General features: G+C 37.7%; 1 protein-coding gene and 1 pseudogene across 1 annotated transcript; one reads left to right on the top strand and one right to left on the bottom strand.

Annotated features, from left to right (window-relative positions):
* The first annotated feature begins 780 nt into the window (after positions 1–780).
* LOC132142265 (galactose-3-O-sulfotransferase 4-like) lies at positions 781–3910 on the top strand (annotated as a pseudogene).
* A 1642-nt stretch (positions 3911–5552) lies between these two features.
* On the bottom strand, positions 5553–16861 carry LOC132153054 (cysteine protease atg4da-like). Its single transcript, XM_059562205.1, has 12 exons — positions 16753–16861; positions 16051–16291; positions 15055–15138; positions 14813–14986; positions 9325–9625; positions 8207–8268; positions 7871–8019; positions 7705–7783; positions 7540–7616; positions 6301–6420; positions 5926–6188; positions 5553–5893 (listed from the first exon to the last, which is right to left on the bottom strand). The coding sequence occupies exons 2-11, from the start codon at positions 16241–16243 to the stop codon at positions 6024–6026; spliced, it is 1404 nt and encodes a 467-aa protein (XP_059418188.1). The 5' UTR covers positions 16244–16291; positions 16753–16861; the 3' UTR covers positions 5553–5893; positions 5926–6023.
* Positions 16862–17756: the final 895 nt, after the last annotated feature.

A 17756-nucleotide genomic window follows, 5' to 3' on the forward strand; every position in this document is an offset into this window, starting at 1 on the left:
TATGCAAACATGTGAATAATTACTCATTAACGAGAAGTAATGCTGATTTGACTCACCACCAAAATAAAAGTTTTTATTTACATATGTGTTTACTGTGTATATTTATTATGTATTTATAAATACACACGTGCATGCATATATATATATATATATATTTATATTTTATATATAAAATATACTGTGAAATTGATCAAATGAAGTGAGTTTAAAACAAGAGCAAATATCTGTTAATGGGGTCAAAAAAACAGTTTTTCCCAGATTCCCAATCCCAGATTTGTTCTTGTGTTGAACATGAATTTACCTATAATTGTGTCCAGTTTCTCAGAAAACAAGATTTAATCTCTTCATGTTGCATCGCAAGTCAATGTATCTTGAATTAAGGATCTTTACACATTTGTACTGGAATAAAGGACAAAAACACAGAGGAAGATGCCCAGTTATTTCTTTCTTTTTGCAGTGCTTTCAACATTTACTTAAGATTTTACGCTCTGATTTGAGAGCTTTATAAGATCTCTAATCCTGTAAGGACAACCTACAACGTTTTAAGACCCACAGAAATCCAAATGAGGATTTCTGGATGCAAACAAGCGTTTGTCCTTATAATGGTGTAGCTACTGCATCCACCAGCAGGGGCTAACTAGACCATGTTAACCAGCCCATGACAATCTGTTTGAAATAATAATAAATATAGCAAAAAACTAACCAACACACTGCTGTGACTGAACTTCACTTTCATTTTATGATGAATACAAAGCACTGTGTGGAGGACTGACAGAAGCCATGAGGACCATCAGTGTGTGTGTGTGTTTCTACAGGATTAAAGGGGTGAGAGGAGGCCGTGAGAGACAATCCTAACATCACAGACAGGCCACTGTCAGTCCAGACGGGTCTGCGCTGGCTGTGGAGGCACCGGGTGATCGCTTTACTGCTGGTGTTAGTGCTCACACTGCTCCTCTCGCTCCTGGCCACACGCTCACTGCACACCAACAGGTGAGAGACTTCACTAGCAGAAAACTAAACCAATTAAATAAGGTTACATTAGCATTTGACAAGGATTGCACCCATGATCCTCCTGGCATCGCTTAAGCGTCATGCTGGGTTCTCAGCAAGCTTATTATTATCCGTTAAAACCTAAATAATAAAAAAATCCATTAATGAATCAATTCATGATATTACTAAAAACATAATATTTTCTGAATATTAGTTGCATTTGGCAGATGCATTAATTCAAAATGACTTACAATGCATTAGAGTTAACTATACAAAATACCATTACAGGAAAATTAACAATAACTGAAATAAAATAGAAAATAAACTTAAACTTATTTTATATCAGCTAGTTGCTTAAGGAAACATTTTTTCATTTCCATTTAGTTTAGCTTGATATACTAAAACAGAAATGAATAAAACTATATAGATAGATGTATTCTTGTAGCTCAAGTGGTATGCATTGTGTTAGCAAGTGCAAGGTTGGGGGTTCAAATCCCAGGGAACAGGTTAGGAGAAAAATTGTTAGCTTGAATGCATTGTAAGTCGCTTTGGATAAAAGCGTCTGCTGAATGCATAAATGTAGATACATATTTAAAAAGTAATAAAAATAACAACCTAAAAATGTAAGTAAAATTAAGAGTAAAAAAGGGAAAATTAAAAAATGCATTCAAAATATGAATAAAAACCATAGTAGTATCTGGCAGATGCTTTTATCCAGTGACTTACAAAGCATTATATTTAACTAAAACACAAAGGAGAAGGCATCTAATCAGATGTTTCTCCTACAGAACCTATGATCTGAGACCTGCAGCAGACAGAAAGAACCAGAGAAGGGCTGCCGAGAAACACACATCACCTCTTACTCCAAACACACACCAACCGCCCAAACACACACCGACAGCCAGAGCCGAGCGGAGGAGGGCACATCCACCCATGCTCTTCCTGAAGACACACCGGACCGGCAGCAGCACTGTGCAGAACATCCTGTTTCGACTCGGGGAACGAGAGAGCGCCACCTTCGCCTTTCCCTCCCGCACGTACCAGTTTAACTACCCAGACAGGTAAAATGAGCACAGCGCATGATGCACATCACACAATGTTTCAGTAATTACATGCTAAAGTACTCCATTAATTTTTTCCAGTCATCTCAGAGGTATTTTGGTGCAGGGTCTTATAGAAGTGCATGACCTGCTGCTGCTGTTTTTGGTCTTAAGTAGCTGAAAACTCTTTATTAGTGAATATTCTGGGTCAAAGACAACAGGTGGTGAGTCTATTTCACAATGGTGCTAAACTGGACCAAGCTAATCAATCTAAGGCACCAAATGACCAAGATTAATCAATCCATAAAGGCCTCCAAAACACATCAACTATAGTAATGTAATGAAATACTTAATACAATTGATATGTTGCTTGCAAATTGGATTTGGCATACACAGCTACTTATGAATTGAGTGATTAATTTTGACATTAATTTTGACCCACCCAACACCTCAAATCTTGTCCTGGAGGGCCAATAAGCTTCAGAGTTTAGCTTCAACCTGGATCAAATTCACCTACCTTATGCTAAAGACAATGATTAGCATGCTCAGGTGTGTTTGATTAGGGTTATAGCTAAACTATCCAGGAAAGTGGATTTCGTGGGCCAGATTTGAGGATCCCTGTCTTACACTGTCAATAAGCGTGACTGATACTCAAGCCAACTCTGCTCTAACTGGTGACTAGGTGGGAGTCAGATTGCCCCCTAGTGGATGGTTAAAGGTTTGCTAAATCATATTCATAAATCCTCAATGGAATGTCTCTGAATTAACTGATGCTCACACCCCACTTGACAGGTGCTTGAAAACCCCTGGCTTTAAGGCACCAATATGCACTTTTTTTTGAAAGGGTACTGCTACAGTGACATCTTTTGCACTTTTTCCGAGAGTTTAGGGTGGATGGATCAAGTCAGTCAGTCATTAACAACATATTCTTGACCTCATTCTTCAGACCAAACAAGTTCTTCACTCTTGCTCTCTCTCTGTCTCAGATTCAGAGTGGCATTTGTGGACGAGTTGCCAGAGGGTTCATCTCAGTTTGACTTGCTCTGCAGTCACATGCGTTTGGACCTTTGGGAGGTGAGGAAGGTGATGCCCCATAATGCTGTCTTCATCACGGTCTTGCGAGACCCAATCAAGACCTCTGAGTCAGTCTTTGGGTACTACACCTCCACCGTCCCAGCGTTCTTTACTGCGCATCGAGCCGCCTCCAGCGAAGGTAAATCTGCACTCTCTGTGTTCCTGGACTCTCCGGAGATCTTCTGGGACCCGAAGGAACCTAGGAATGGTCTTGCCAAGAACCCAATGAGCTTTGACATGGGGCTCAACCACCAGAAGTGGAACGGCTCATGGCCGGAGGACTTGGCACAACTGGAGGAAGCGTTTCACCTGGTGATGATCGCTGAGCACTTCGATGAGTCCCTGGTTCTCCTGGGGGCTCTTCTTAGACTGGAGCATGAGGATTTGGCTTACTTTCGGCTCAATGTTCATGCAGGCAACAGCGTGACAGTGCTGGATGAGAACATGCAGGCAAAGGTGCGATCATGGAACGTGCTGGACACGCTACTCTACGACTTCTTTGTGCAGGTGTTATGGGAGAAGGCGGCTCAGTTCGGGATGGAAAGTTTGAAAGCAGAGCTGGAACGACTCAGGGCCTTTACTGAGGATGCAAGATGGAAATGTGTATCCAGGGCTGAGGTTCCTCCGGGAGAGCTGGAGGACTTGCTGCGCCCATGGCAGGAGGAGACGGCCACTATTTTGGGATATGAGGTGCAGGGGAACCTGTCGCTACAGGATCAAGGGTTCTGCATTCGGATGATGCTTCCTGAGCTTCAGTATCACTCAAGCAGTATGGTAGAGATATGAGAGCCGCTCCAGCTGACTGAAACCTTGGGCCAGGTGGGGACTCAACGGTCCCAGGCCTGGTCTTTACTAATGGGACTCCATCAACTCTTCACAGAACAAGTCTGGTGGAGTTGAAATAAGATGGACCATCGCACCATTAAAATGCAAGTCCTGGATGAAACAGGATAACAACACTCCTTGCCCAAACGGTGGTCTACATCAGTGGTTCCCAACCTATGTCCTAGAGATCCCCAGACAATACACATTTTGGATGTTTCTCTCATCTGACACAACCATTTCTTGGAGTTTTTAATATCAAACTGATGATCTGGAACAGGTGCTTCTCATTAGGACAGTGGTGTCCAGTGATCCTGCTCTTGGAGAGCCAATGTTCTGCAGAGTTTAGCTAAAAACACATCTACCTGGAAGTTTCGAGTGATCCTGAAGAATTTGATTAGCTGGTTCAGGTGTTTTATTAAAGTTAGAGCTAAACGCAGGTCAGTGGCTCTATATGGAGAAGGACTGGACACCACTGTATTAGGAAGACGTACAAAATGTGCAGAGTTGAGGGTAATTTAAGACAAGGATTGGGAACCATGGTCTACATCGATGACCTAAACATGAAACTGATGAAGAAACATATTAACTTGCATTTGCACAAAGATCTGCACTGTGATAACCATTAGCTACCTGTACTACTCTAACAGCCTTTGATGTAAACCATGGGTGTCCAATTCTGCCGAGGGTCACTTTCAGGCTTCCTTCACATGTAACTGGGAATTTCCTACTGCCCAATTTTTAAGACAGAATTATAACTTTGTTGCATTTAAGTGCTTTATTGTTGGGAAGAATAGGAACCATGGAGGACACCTGGTTCATTCATGCCTATTTCTTGGGAAAAAGCAAAAATATTCTGAAGAGTTTTAATGAAAATCCAATTAATTTTGAATTAAATGCAGCGTCCCATTCTTTGACAACCATATAAACATTAACTGCACAATTATACACATTTACCAAAGATTCAAAAGTTTCAATCAAATACATGCTGTTATCATTAGGTGAAACAATACAATATGCATCAAAGAGTTATTTATATAAGTAAATATAGATGGCTGTAATGGCAAGTGAAAGAAAAGTAGAAGATGTGGGGAAAAAACATAGCGGTTACCCTTTAAATATTTCTTTCTTCTTGCATGTTCAAAGTTCATGGCATGGAAAGTCAGGTATCAAAACTTTCTACAAGTTTCCCAGTTGCAAATATGACTTGAGATGCTGTTCATGTCTATTTTTTAATTTTGGCAAAAGGGGACTGCAGGGGGTAAATCATAAATAAATAAATAAATAATCAATATACATTAAAAAATAAATATATCTCAAGGAGTAAAATACAAATACATTGGATTTATGTATTTATAAAAAGACCAGGTTATACTATAACTAATTTTGAATTGATATTTGTTAATTGATACTGATTGTCAGTAGTTGCTGGTGTTAACAGCAGTTTTGATGCTTAACCAGGGAAGTTAAATTGGTCTGTATATATAAAAAAAGAAAACTCTGAGAATCAACTCTAAGAATAACAAAAATACAGAAAAATAAACACCCCAAAAGTACTGGTAATGAAAACATACGTCTTAAGAATTTGGGTAGAAATCTACGTCAGAACACCGACAAAAAAAAGGGTTGATATAAAATATTTTACTTTATCTTTGAAAAATTAACATGAAAATAAAAGCTCTCAGTTTATACAGTAGTTAGACAAACAGCAAAATGCAGATAAAACGATACTAAATCACAGTGTTTACAACAGCCAAATCCCATGTTTGCCTGTCAAAGAGTAACGTCTGCACCTCGTCTGTCTGAGAGCCTCACTGTCTGCTGTCATTAACATCACACCAAACACATGTAATCTGCTTAGCCACCTGCTCAGCGAACTCTTCACATCCTCCTGTATGGTGCCTTTACACACGACAACTACAGAAAAACAAGAAAATAACAGCAGCAGTTTGTAAAAAAACACTCAAAGAGCAAAAGCACCTACATTCACCCATGTTCTAGACAGACAAAATACTCCAAGTGAGTGTGGAAGTTTTGATCACATGACTGAAACTGGAGGAAGTACTGGAGCACCAAACAGGAAATAGAGTCTGTGCATCACAGGAGCACAAACTCCTCCAAACAGCTTTTCTTTTTGATTCGGCCTGGCCTGTCTTTGAACTCCATGTGAGTGAATGAGTCTGACGTACAGCTCATCTCCTCCTCACTATGACCCTCCACAAAGGTGAAGATGGGGTACTTCTCATCGGATGATGTCAGAGCCTGTCCATCAAAGGAAAGACGGAGGGCAAGTAGTAGATATTGCAGGAATTTAGATGAATAATATATTCAGAAAAAGCTTTTGTTTTGTAGCATGTGCTTGTCTTCCTCTCACCTTAGTGACGTCTGAGCACAGAGCCTGGAAATCCGCTCTGCTTCTGGCGTAAAAACCCACCGTACAGCTCGGGTCCATGCGGTTAAACGGCATCTTCCTGACAGTTTTACAGTGAAACGACTGCACCCAGAGACAACAAACAGAGGCATTTATATATTCAATTCAAATTTATCTGTATAGCGCTTTTTACAATGCACATTAATTCAAAGCTTATCATCTGAAATATATTAGTAACAGCAACTTTACAAGGATGCTCAATCTGGTGTTAATCAAGAAATATGTGTTTATAATTATTTAAATGGTTAATGGTTAATTAATAAACGTATTATTAGTTGACTTATGCTTCAAATGAATGACTACTCGTCAACTAGAAAAACCTCTACTCGAGGGTAGCTAACGTGTTTATATATTTTTTTTATTATTATATTGCATTTCAGCAAATTTTAATTAAGTTGAAAATTTGAAATGTTGCCTTGGTAACTAGCTAAAATCAAATAAGTTTTTTTTTTTTTTCATTTTAATCAATTAAATTATTGACATTTTAGTCAACTCTAAACCTGTATTCAAAAAGTGGAGGCATTTATATACTTATATAGTTTTGATTAATATTTTGAATCAGTTATCATTTTTATATTTTCAAGTTTACATATTATAATTTAAATTTTAGTTTAAGTTGTAAGGAATTTTGTTCCATGTTTTTGTCATTTATATTAGGTTTTATGTATTTTATGTATAGTTCTTGATTTCTATTTTAGTTTTTGTTTGAGTCATTTTAGAAATGTAAACAAATATAAAAATATGTTGAGTTGGACACTATCTGCAATAAAGCAGATAAAAAAAACAAAAACAAAAAAAAAACAAATATATATATATACATATATATATATATATATATATGATTAATATTTTTCTTAGTTAAATAAAAAATAAACATATAGAGCTCAAACATAAGCATTAACTTATAAATATTATTTTCATTTTCTGATTTGCAAATTTTTTATTTTAAATTTTGTGCAGTTTTTTTCCATTTACCAGTACTCCTTTTTTATATGTATATTTTTTATTACTAATTCAGTTTTTGTTTTAGAAATTTTAGTAAAAAAAACAAAAAAAACGAACTCAAATAAGTTTACTGTATTATATATTAGTTCAATTAATGTTTGTTTGTTTGTTTTTTCAGTTAATTATAATAACCCTGTAAAAGAGAAATGGAGGTGTTTTCTTTAGATATGGGCTCACCTCTAAAGGGAAGTTGTCTTGTTGGACGTCTACAGCAGCCTGACAGTAATGAGGATCCAAATAGATCAGCTGATCATCTGTATGAAGCACACAGAAACCACAAACATCCAGACGCTGAGTGATTCGTTACACATTACAAACACAAACGTGTGTCATGTGACTCACCCTGGAATCCCACGAAGAACAGCGAGTGTTTGGGTTTCCCTCCGATGATTCCCATGCAGCACCGCAGCTCCAGCAACCTCTGCACACACACACACACAGAGAGAAAACATGAGCTCAGACAATCACAACAGCACCACTTCACGTCTGTGTGTGTCTCGTAACACACCTTGACACATCGGGTGTAAGCCGGATTCAACATATCAGAGCCCAAACGCACAGGCACCAGCAGAACCAGCGACTTCCAGCCAGACCTGCAGCTCGCTGAGAGATCTGTACGGGACGTCCCGCACAGGTTTAACACGTCTCCAACATACACTACAGAGAAACACAGAGATTTAGTGCTGAGGAGTTACAGCCTGTTCACAAATGATCCATGATTATTTCGGTTTGTGCCAAATTTGCAGGTAATTTCCTGCAAAAATAAAGACCAGAGTGTCCAGATGAGAAAAAACGGGGGACCTAAAACTGACCAGGATTCACTGCTAAATCATGACTGACAGACCTGTGCAGTTCTGTGCCACGTACACCACCAGATCGGACACCTCGGACGCTGCCACAGCCTTCCTGAAACACACAAACGCACAAACATTTACCTTCAACCATCACCGAAAGGACTCTTAAAGGATATTCATTTCTCATGTTTTTCTCATGTTGCATATGACATTACTGAAATATATAAATGCCAGCAATACGCTATGAAATGCTGTGCATTACAGTGATTTTACCATAACATTTACTAAACAAAAATTATATTATTTCAACATTAAAATAAATAAAATAAAGTATAATATTAACATTTACTTAATGACGAAATAAAAATTTCACATTTACTAACACTACTACTGAAAAAATAAAATATAAAAATTGCACTAAAATTGAAAGCTAAGGAGACAATGACAATAAAAAAGCAATAAAATTGCTAAAATCTTTTTTGAAACAAAAAAACATTTTTTAAAAAAAACAAACTGTAATAAAAATGATAGCACTAAATAGACATACAGTATTTAAAGAAAAAGAATAAAAAATAGTTAAAAAATATCTAAAATGTTTACTAAAATTAAAAGGGAAAATATAAAAATAAAAAGAATGTAACTAAATCAACAAAATAATACTAAAAATATCTAAAACATTGCTAAAACTTTCAAATGAAAATGGAACGAGGACCTTTACCGATCACACCCCCTTCTCTCACATCCTGAATAAAGATGTTTATTTTTCTCTTTGCGTACAAAAATATTCTTGTAGATTCGTAAGATTACGGTTGAACCCCTGATGTCACATGGACTATTTTATTTGTTTCTGAGCCTCGGCTGTCTATGGGAGGGTCAAAGTGATCTCAGACTTCATCAGAAATATCTTAATTTGTGTTCTGAAGATGAACGAAGGTCTTACAGGTTTAGAACGACATGAGGGTGAGTAATGACAGAATTTTCATTTTTGGGTGAACTAACCCTTTAATATAGTGTCCAGATCTGTGTTCACAGGTGATAGTATATTGGCTTCAAATATAGCTCATCCAATCACATTCATATTTCCTCACATGTATGCATGTAGAAGACGTGTTCTCAGATCAGTTCATTAAGTCCCCCTGTGCTTTAACCCACTGCATGGTTCACTTACTGCAGTATGTTGGCCACGATGGCCGGTCCGTACCAGTCGCCCGCTTTCTTCCCAGAGGCCCTGCCCAACTCCACCAGCCGGTGCAGGCCGAACGGGGCGGAGGGCAGATCGCCGAACCAGGACACGATCCTCCTGTGAGTCTGCTCCTCGTGAGTCTCACAGTCTAGCGTGGTTCCCAGACTGCGTCTGCGATGCTTTCCTGAGTCGCGCCGGCTCTCTCTGAGGGAACCGTCCAGCACGTGAGCGTCCACCACCTCCAGGTCATCTTTGGTCTGATGATGCGTCACAGGCCACGTCCAGCCTGAAGAGAGTCAATACAGACCAGATTAATGCTGCTCTTATTTTTGTACATAATACGCAGTTAGCAACTGTGCAAGTATAGCATAACTTAAAACCAGTGGCGGCTCCTGCCAATTCTCTCAGGGGGGGCAAATGTTTGCATGATTAATGAGGATAAGTCACCCATTCAATTGATAAATTAATGGCTAGTTAAATATGTAAAGGGAACTGAACTACTATAGTATTAATTAAAAAGAAACTGACATTGAGAATCAATCTCTTGCTCTCCTTATGTTTCTATATGCGTGTTAACAATTCAGCAGCAAATGAAGACTGACGCCAGGATGTGGTTTTTCCAAAAAAACTTTTTACTTCGATTTCAGTTTAATAAGTCAAGTCAAGTCAACCTTTATTTATATAGCACATTTAAAAACAACAGAGGTTGAGCCAAAGTGCTTTACAAAAGAATTTAAAAAAAAATAATAATAATTTTAAAAACAGATTCTATCAACAATCAACTATCAACAAACTATCAACATCAACACATAACTTATAATCTATTCAAAGGCTACAGAGAACAGTTATGTCTTCAAGGACGACTTAAAAATGGCTAAAGATGAAGATGACCTCACATAGAGAGGAAGACTATTCCACAATTTCAGACCCCTCACCAAAAAAGCGTGGTCACCCTTAGATTTATAGCGGCAGTGAGGAACCGTCAGTAACAGTTGGTCAGAGGACCTTAGTGCTCTAGTCGGAGAGTAAGGATATAAAAGATCACTGATGTACTTGGGAGCGAGGCCCGATAATGCTTTGTAAACAAACATCAAAATTTTGAAATCCACCCTAAATTTGACCGGGAGCCAGTGTAAATTTCTCAGCGCTGGAGTAATGTGATCCCTTTTCCTTAATCCAAGTAACAGTCTGGCTGCAGCATTCTGAACAAGTTGTAAACGAGATAATGCATTTTGGGGCAAGCCACTGTACAGTGAATTACAATAATCTAACCTAGATGTAATAAATGATTGGATTACAATTTCCAAGTTAGAAGGGGAAAGCAAAGATTTAATATTAGCAATTTGTCTCAGTTGGTAAAAACTGCATTTTACAACGGCACTAATCTGCTTGTTGAAAAGAAGGGAGGAGTCAAAAATTACTCCAAGGTTCCTCACGGGGTCTTGTATGTTCGATGCTAACGGGCCTAGTTCAACGACTAGTCCAGGTTGACTGGACAAGGAGGATCCAAGAATCAGGACTTCCGTTTTGCTTTCATTTAATTGTAAAAAGTTATTTGCCAGTCACTGTTTTATATCTTTAAAACAATTTAATGCATTGTTAGATGCACGGTTCTTGTCTATATTCATGGGAAAGTAAAATTGGGAGGCGTAGGCATAGCAGTGATAAGATATACTATACTTCTGAAAGATGGAACTCAGAGGAAGCATGTACAATGAAAATAACAGGGGTCCCAAAATTGACCCCTGAGGGACACCACATTTTAACTGAGACGAAGCAGAAGAGAAATTGGCCATGTTCACAGAGAAAGTCCTTTCTTTTAAATAGGAAGAAAACCACTGAAGGGTTGTCCCATGAATGCCCACCATGCATTCTAAACATTTCAGAAGAATATCATGATCAATTGCATCAAACGCAGCACTGAGATCTAACAAAACTAGGACCACTGGCGAACCTGAATCCATAGATAATAAGATATCGTTTGTGACCTTAAGTAATGCAGATTCAGTGCTGTGCAAACATCTGAAACCAGACTGAAATGTATCCAAAATATTAAATGCATTTAAATAGGAGTAGAGCTGAGAGTAGACGACTCTCTCCAAAATCTTTGACATAAAAGGAAATTTGGAGATCGGTCTGTAATTATCATGTATTGCCGGATCCAGATAAGCTTTCTTCAAAAGGGGATGTATAATTGCATGCTTAAAACTACTGGGCACAATGCCATTTTCTAATGAGCTGTTGACAATAGCTGTCACACTGGCATTAAGTGTCATAAAAACTTCTTTAAAAAGACGTGTAGGAAGTGAATCCAGCTTATAGCTTGAACACTTCAGCTTAGCGACTATGTCTGCTATTTGTTCTGATGTAACTAGTTCGAAATTAGTCAGAGAACTGGTAACTGGAGTAGTTTGAGGTTGATCAAATGGAACAGGTATAATTCCACATTTGATTTGCTCAATTTTATGAATAAAAGAGTGTAGAAATAATTCACAGTTCTCTTTTGAAGCTTCCAGAACAATGTTTTCTGTTGGATTTAAAACCGAATTAATTGTCTTAAACAAAACTTTCGGTCTATTTGCATTCTCAGAGATCACTGTAGAAAAATAATTGGCTTTTTCATCCTTAACAGCTCTCTGATAAGTTGTCAAACATTCTTTTAGGATGCCATAAGAGACTTGAAGCTTATCTCGTTTCCATTTTCGCTCAGCTATTCTGCACTCTTGCCTGAGAGCGCGAGTTTCATCATTTAACCAAGGCTGAGAGACACTCTTAATCCTCCTGAACTTAAATGGAGCAACATTATCAAGTGTGAATGTACAAGACTCATTAAAAGCTTCTACCAAAGATTCTGTATCAAGCCCAATTGATACATTATTCGAAAAATGCATTTGATAGAATTCTGAGAAAAGATTGGCAGTAGACGAATGGATAGACCTTAATTTACATGAAGGCTGAACGTATGTAGGGCGGCGACAGATAAACACAGACTCAAATATGAATGAATAATGGTCAGAAATTCCAGAATCTAGAATCTCCAAATTAAACACAGAGAAACCATATGAAAATACAAGGTCTAAAGTGTGACCCTTGTTATGAGTAGGATCAGTAACATATTGTACAAGGTTTAAAGACTCAGTGAGCAAAAGAAAATCATTTACCAAGGGTTTTGATGGACAGCATACATGGATATTAAGGTCCCCAATAATGAGTCTGTCACCACGAGATACCAGTCCAGAGAGGAAATCCGAAAATTGTTGTATGAAATCCTTATTAAATTTAGGAGGTCTGTAAACGAGTACGCAAAAAACAGGGATCATCATTTCAATTTTTAACAGCTGGGCCTCAAAGCTGGAATACGTATCCATAGGCAGCCTTTTACATTTAAAAGAGTTCTTAAAAACAGTAGCAACACCGCCTCCACGTCCTGAAGTTCGTGGGGAATTTAGAAAGTTGCAGCCTGGTGGTGTCAGATCCCCCAAGGCCATTTGTTCACCAGGATTAACCCACATGTCAGTGATAAATAAAAAGTCCAAGGATTGTGATGTAAAAAAGTTGTTGAGAATAAAAGACTTGTTCACTATTGAACGAGTATAAATAAGAGCCATTTTAATGTTGATGCTATCCATGTTTTCCTGAAGAAGAGATGTACGTTTTAGTATGCAGATGTTGCCATGGTCCCGCTTCAAACTACTATCGCCAGCTGGTGAGCGCCGGTATGATGACCAGATGACTGGTATTTCATTGTTATCAGACTGGTCAGTCTGTCGGCTGCAAAAATATCAACGCTTTGACCCTCGATGAATATAACGGCGACGCGCAATTCCAAGTGCAGCGCAATGATTGTATATTCCATCTGACAAACGATCCGAGGAGTTCATACTCCGCAACTCCGAAAATGAGTAAGATCGGACCATATCAGAGAAACAAAGAGATCTCTGTTGAGAGTGGCGAGGACAGGTAGTAAAATTCCAAAGGGCAAAAAGAAGCAGCAGGAGACAGATCATTCTCACCGTATCCTCCAGAAAGTCGCACTTAAATTCCACACACGCCGGTCCCACGATGATATTCACAATAAAGCATACGGCCTAGATTCATGTCACGGTGAGTGCAGCGATGTTAATCTCCTTTAAGCAATCCAATCCAATGTGAAGTATGACATAAATTTGAAGTCACATAAATCACTGTTTACGTAACTCACTTATAGAACACTGCTCATTTGTATTACACTACTCACTTATATCACATTACTCACTTACATTACACTGCTTACTTACATTACTCACTTATATTACATTTCTCCCTTACATTACACTGCTCCCTACTATCCATATGCATCTTTGCTCTTTCGTGTTTTTTCACCTTCTCCGAGAGATGATGCATTTCGGTGACACCTGTAGTTGTCCATGCGATGTCCGTTATGCTCTCGCGATGCTCTCACATTTGATAAAGAAATTAAAGAAGTTTTCATTTTTTCTTGTTGTTAAAATTAAAAATTGTTGTTAAATATTATTGGATGTCACTGTTCCCACCAGTGGTTGCACAAGTTAAGGTTACGCACGATGACGAAAGCACGTTAGGGCTAGCCCTCCCGGAACTCATTGAGATTGCATTGCAGTGCCTGCAGTTTGAAAAAAAATTATCTTTGAATGGAAGTCTATGAGAGCACTCGGGGCGATTCTCAGTTTGACAGAAATTGCCCAAAAAGGGGCGGTACTACACAAAATGCGACTCAACGCTGATTGGACTATTTAGAGGCAGAACAAACAGTCTAGAATAGTGAAAGCTAGCATGACACTGTGGTTGAATGTGAAAGAACATTTCGCACTTTGGTGGTGCGTCACCCAATCGCCCTAATGGAGAAACCGGCACTGCTTAAAATAACTGTTTTCCATGTGAGTATGATGCAAAATGTTGTTTACGCTGAATTTTGATATATATATATATATATATATATATATAAATTTTTACTCTTTTTTTTTTTTTTTTTTTTTTACATTTTATCTCAACTTTTTTTCCCAAAACTTTATTCTCGAAATCTAATTCTCCAGGTTTAATTTCAACATTTTATTTCCAAAATTTTCTTGAGATTTAATGAGTTTAATCTCACATTATAATAACTTTAATCTTGAGATTGTTTTATTTATTTATTTTATTATTGCTTGACCCTAATCCTCTTCCCTAAAAAAGGGACATATCTGTTCAAAATAAATAAAATTAAATAAATAAATAAAATTGTAATTATGTGTATTTTCATTTATAATCTATAATCATTTGTAATGTCATTAATTCATAATAATTAATCCAATATTAAAAATATGAATTTTTTTTTTTTTTTTTTTTACTATTACAATGAATTTCTTCTGGGTCAATAATGGTTATATATTTTGTCCTGATATGTACTGTCTATAGTTTAGTCAGACCAATATTAATTGATCTTACACTAAAACCTGTGCAACTTTTTCAACTTTACCCGCGGGCATCGAGTGCAGCATTAGTCCGTGAGCTAACAGCATCTGTGCGCTGCGGAGCATGCAGCCCCATCCCGCGTCAGACGTGAGCGCCGAGCCATCCAGCGGTGGGAAACCTCTCCTGTAGGTCATCCACAGCAGAGAGGAGAACGCCCGCCGAAAACTCTCCCGCTCTCCTGAGAGGAAACACACACACTTACAGTAAAAACATGACACAGCGACCCTTCACTCACTCACTGCTTACCGCTGTAGCTCAGCTGATAGGACTGTCCCAGAAGACACACGGGGATGCTCTTACTGAGACGCGGCTTGCTCTTCAGAGACCAGCCTGCACAGAAACAGAGCTGTGTTAAGATGACAGTGTGTGCAGTGGAGCCTGACCTCAACATCTCAACATCGTTTAGTGAGGGAGGAAGGTCAAGGTCAAAACAGTAGAGCTATCAAACAGCTAGAAATCTACCGGCTATCTTTTGATATATAAATCATAAATACATACACTACAGTTTAAAATACTGGAAGAAATTAATACTTTTATTCATCAAGGACACATTTAATTGATTAAAGGTGACGATAAATGCACTTATAATGTCGCTAAATATTTCTATTTCAAATAAATGCTGTTCTAATGAACTTTCTATTCAGCAAATAATCAAAGAATCCTGAAAAATAAAATATATCAGTTTCCACACAACTGTTTTCATCATCAATAATCAGAAATGTTTCTTGGGCAGCAGATCTGCATGATTTCTGAAAGCTCATGTGACACTGAAGACTGGAGTAATGTTGCTGAAAATTTAGCTTTGATCACCGAAATAAATTACATTTTACAATATATTCACAGAGAAAACAGTTATTTTTATAATGATATTTATTCTGCTCCTATAAGTGCAGCCTTGGTGAGCAGAAGAGTCTTCTTTAAACATCTGAAAGATATTACAGACCCCAAACTTTTGATCAGCATTGTAAAGTTATATTAAGAGAGGATGCACTGCATTGATAAAAAGTGACCGTTAAGGCATCTATAATGTTATATAGATGTTTTCTATTTCAAATAAATGCTGTTCTTTTCAACTTTCTGTAAATCAAAGAATCCCTAGAACTGAAACATATCATGGATTCTGGATGGAACTGTTTTCAACATTTGTAATAATAAAATGTTTCTTGAGTACTTAAACTGCAAGAAATAAAAATGTTAAAGACACCAAAAAATAGGTTTTTATAAAAAAAACTGATCCCACACCTCCATATCTGACATTATTCCATGCTGAAATGAGTTTTGTTTTGAGCTTGGTCCTGTCCTTTGACTCCTGGACGTGTCCGTCAGCGTCTGTGCCCAGCTCCAGCAGGCCCGGGTTCGACAGGTTGACCACCTCAAACGACGCGAGGTCATCTGTGGCCTCCGTCTCACTGTCAAACTCATCACTCACATCCATGATCCCTGGGATACTGTTGCCATGACGCCCGGAGACTCTGAATCCCTGCTGTCCAATCAGAGAAGGGATGCAAGATGCTCGGATGTTATAGTGAAGCTGTGGGACAGTGGAGCAACAGTTAATGTGTAACACAGCTCTTTAGAGAAAAGCACTAAGCCATGTGACAACAACGTGACTGTAGTTATCTGACAAATGTGTCAAAGCAAATGTTAAACCACATTATATCTAACTCACATCTACAGTACACTACAGTAATAAAAAGTGTTAGATAACTACTATGTGTTTATGCATTAAAAACACGTGATGATTTCGGCTTATCTTCATCTTGTAGTGTGGCACTACTATGGTAAACTAATGGGAGTTACAGTGAATTTACAAGTTTGTTGTTGACTGAGGTTTGTTGATGCGGAAATCATGTTTATACGTGCAGATTTACCTCTCGGATAAAAAGACGGGTCACTTTTCACCACGAAGCAGACTATATTTGAATAACGTGGTCAAATCCTTACCTTAGAAGTAGCTTTAACTGTTATGCCATTGTGAAAAACGCAAGATTTTAGCTGGAAACTTAGCGCAGTAAGTTACAGATATACCACGACGCCACTGCCTGACTGTAACTCCGCCCCTTTCCTCCTTCACTCTGCAACGGAGTTCGTATCTGTCCTCTGATTGGCTGTCTGGTTCCTCAGCGCTCTGATTGGTCAACTGGGTTACTATGCAAGTAGAACCAGTACACTTTCTTCATAAGTATTAGCTAGCTAGATCACTAAAGCTGGGTTTTATCATATTATGTAGCATTTGGTCTGAGGCAACATAAAACGGTAAGAGTTTGTACCTTTATTGATTTATCTGTGTTAAATTCATTCAAACTACTGCTAAATTATCAGTAAGTTAGTTCAGACTCATCTATTACTTTATGATTGTTGACATTACATATAATATATATAGTTATATAAGTTATATAGTTATAGTATTATATTTTATACCTTATTTTAACTGCTATCATATGAAATAACTCTCTCACCACATGAGCTGGTACTAAATTAGCACTAAATTAACCCTAACCTATAATCTTGAAATTTTTAGTCCCCAGTCCTGCTAACCAATATTTAATGTATAATTTAAACATTTATCTACAAACACATGCAAGTGGACAGACAACACAAAACAAACAACTGGCTTAATTCGTATTACTGCACTTTATTATTAATATTGTTTTTTTTAAATTGCATTAGTTTATAACATTGCCTGAGGTGAGAAATCATAAAAAAATTTAAATAAACAATGCTATAAGAAGTGAATATACAAAACCAAAAAAAATTCACAGGTAAAACAGTTTGAGGAAGATTTATGCAAAGCAGCAGTTTTTAATAATCAAACGGTGAAAAACTTTCAACTAAAGTTTTAAACAATTAAATGAATACAAAGAGATAAATCAATAAAGTGCATTCTGTAACATTGTTTGTACTTGTTGTGTGAGTAACGGTGTCTCAGGCAAACGCTATGCCTACAG

This window comes from Carassius carassius, chromosome 1 (assembly GCF_963082965.1).
Source record: "Carassius carassius chromosome 1, fCarCar2.1, whole genome shotgun sequence".
Classification (NCBI taxonomy): Eukaryota; Metazoa; Chordata; class Actinopteri; order Cypriniformes; family Cyprinidae; genus Carassius; species Carassius carassius.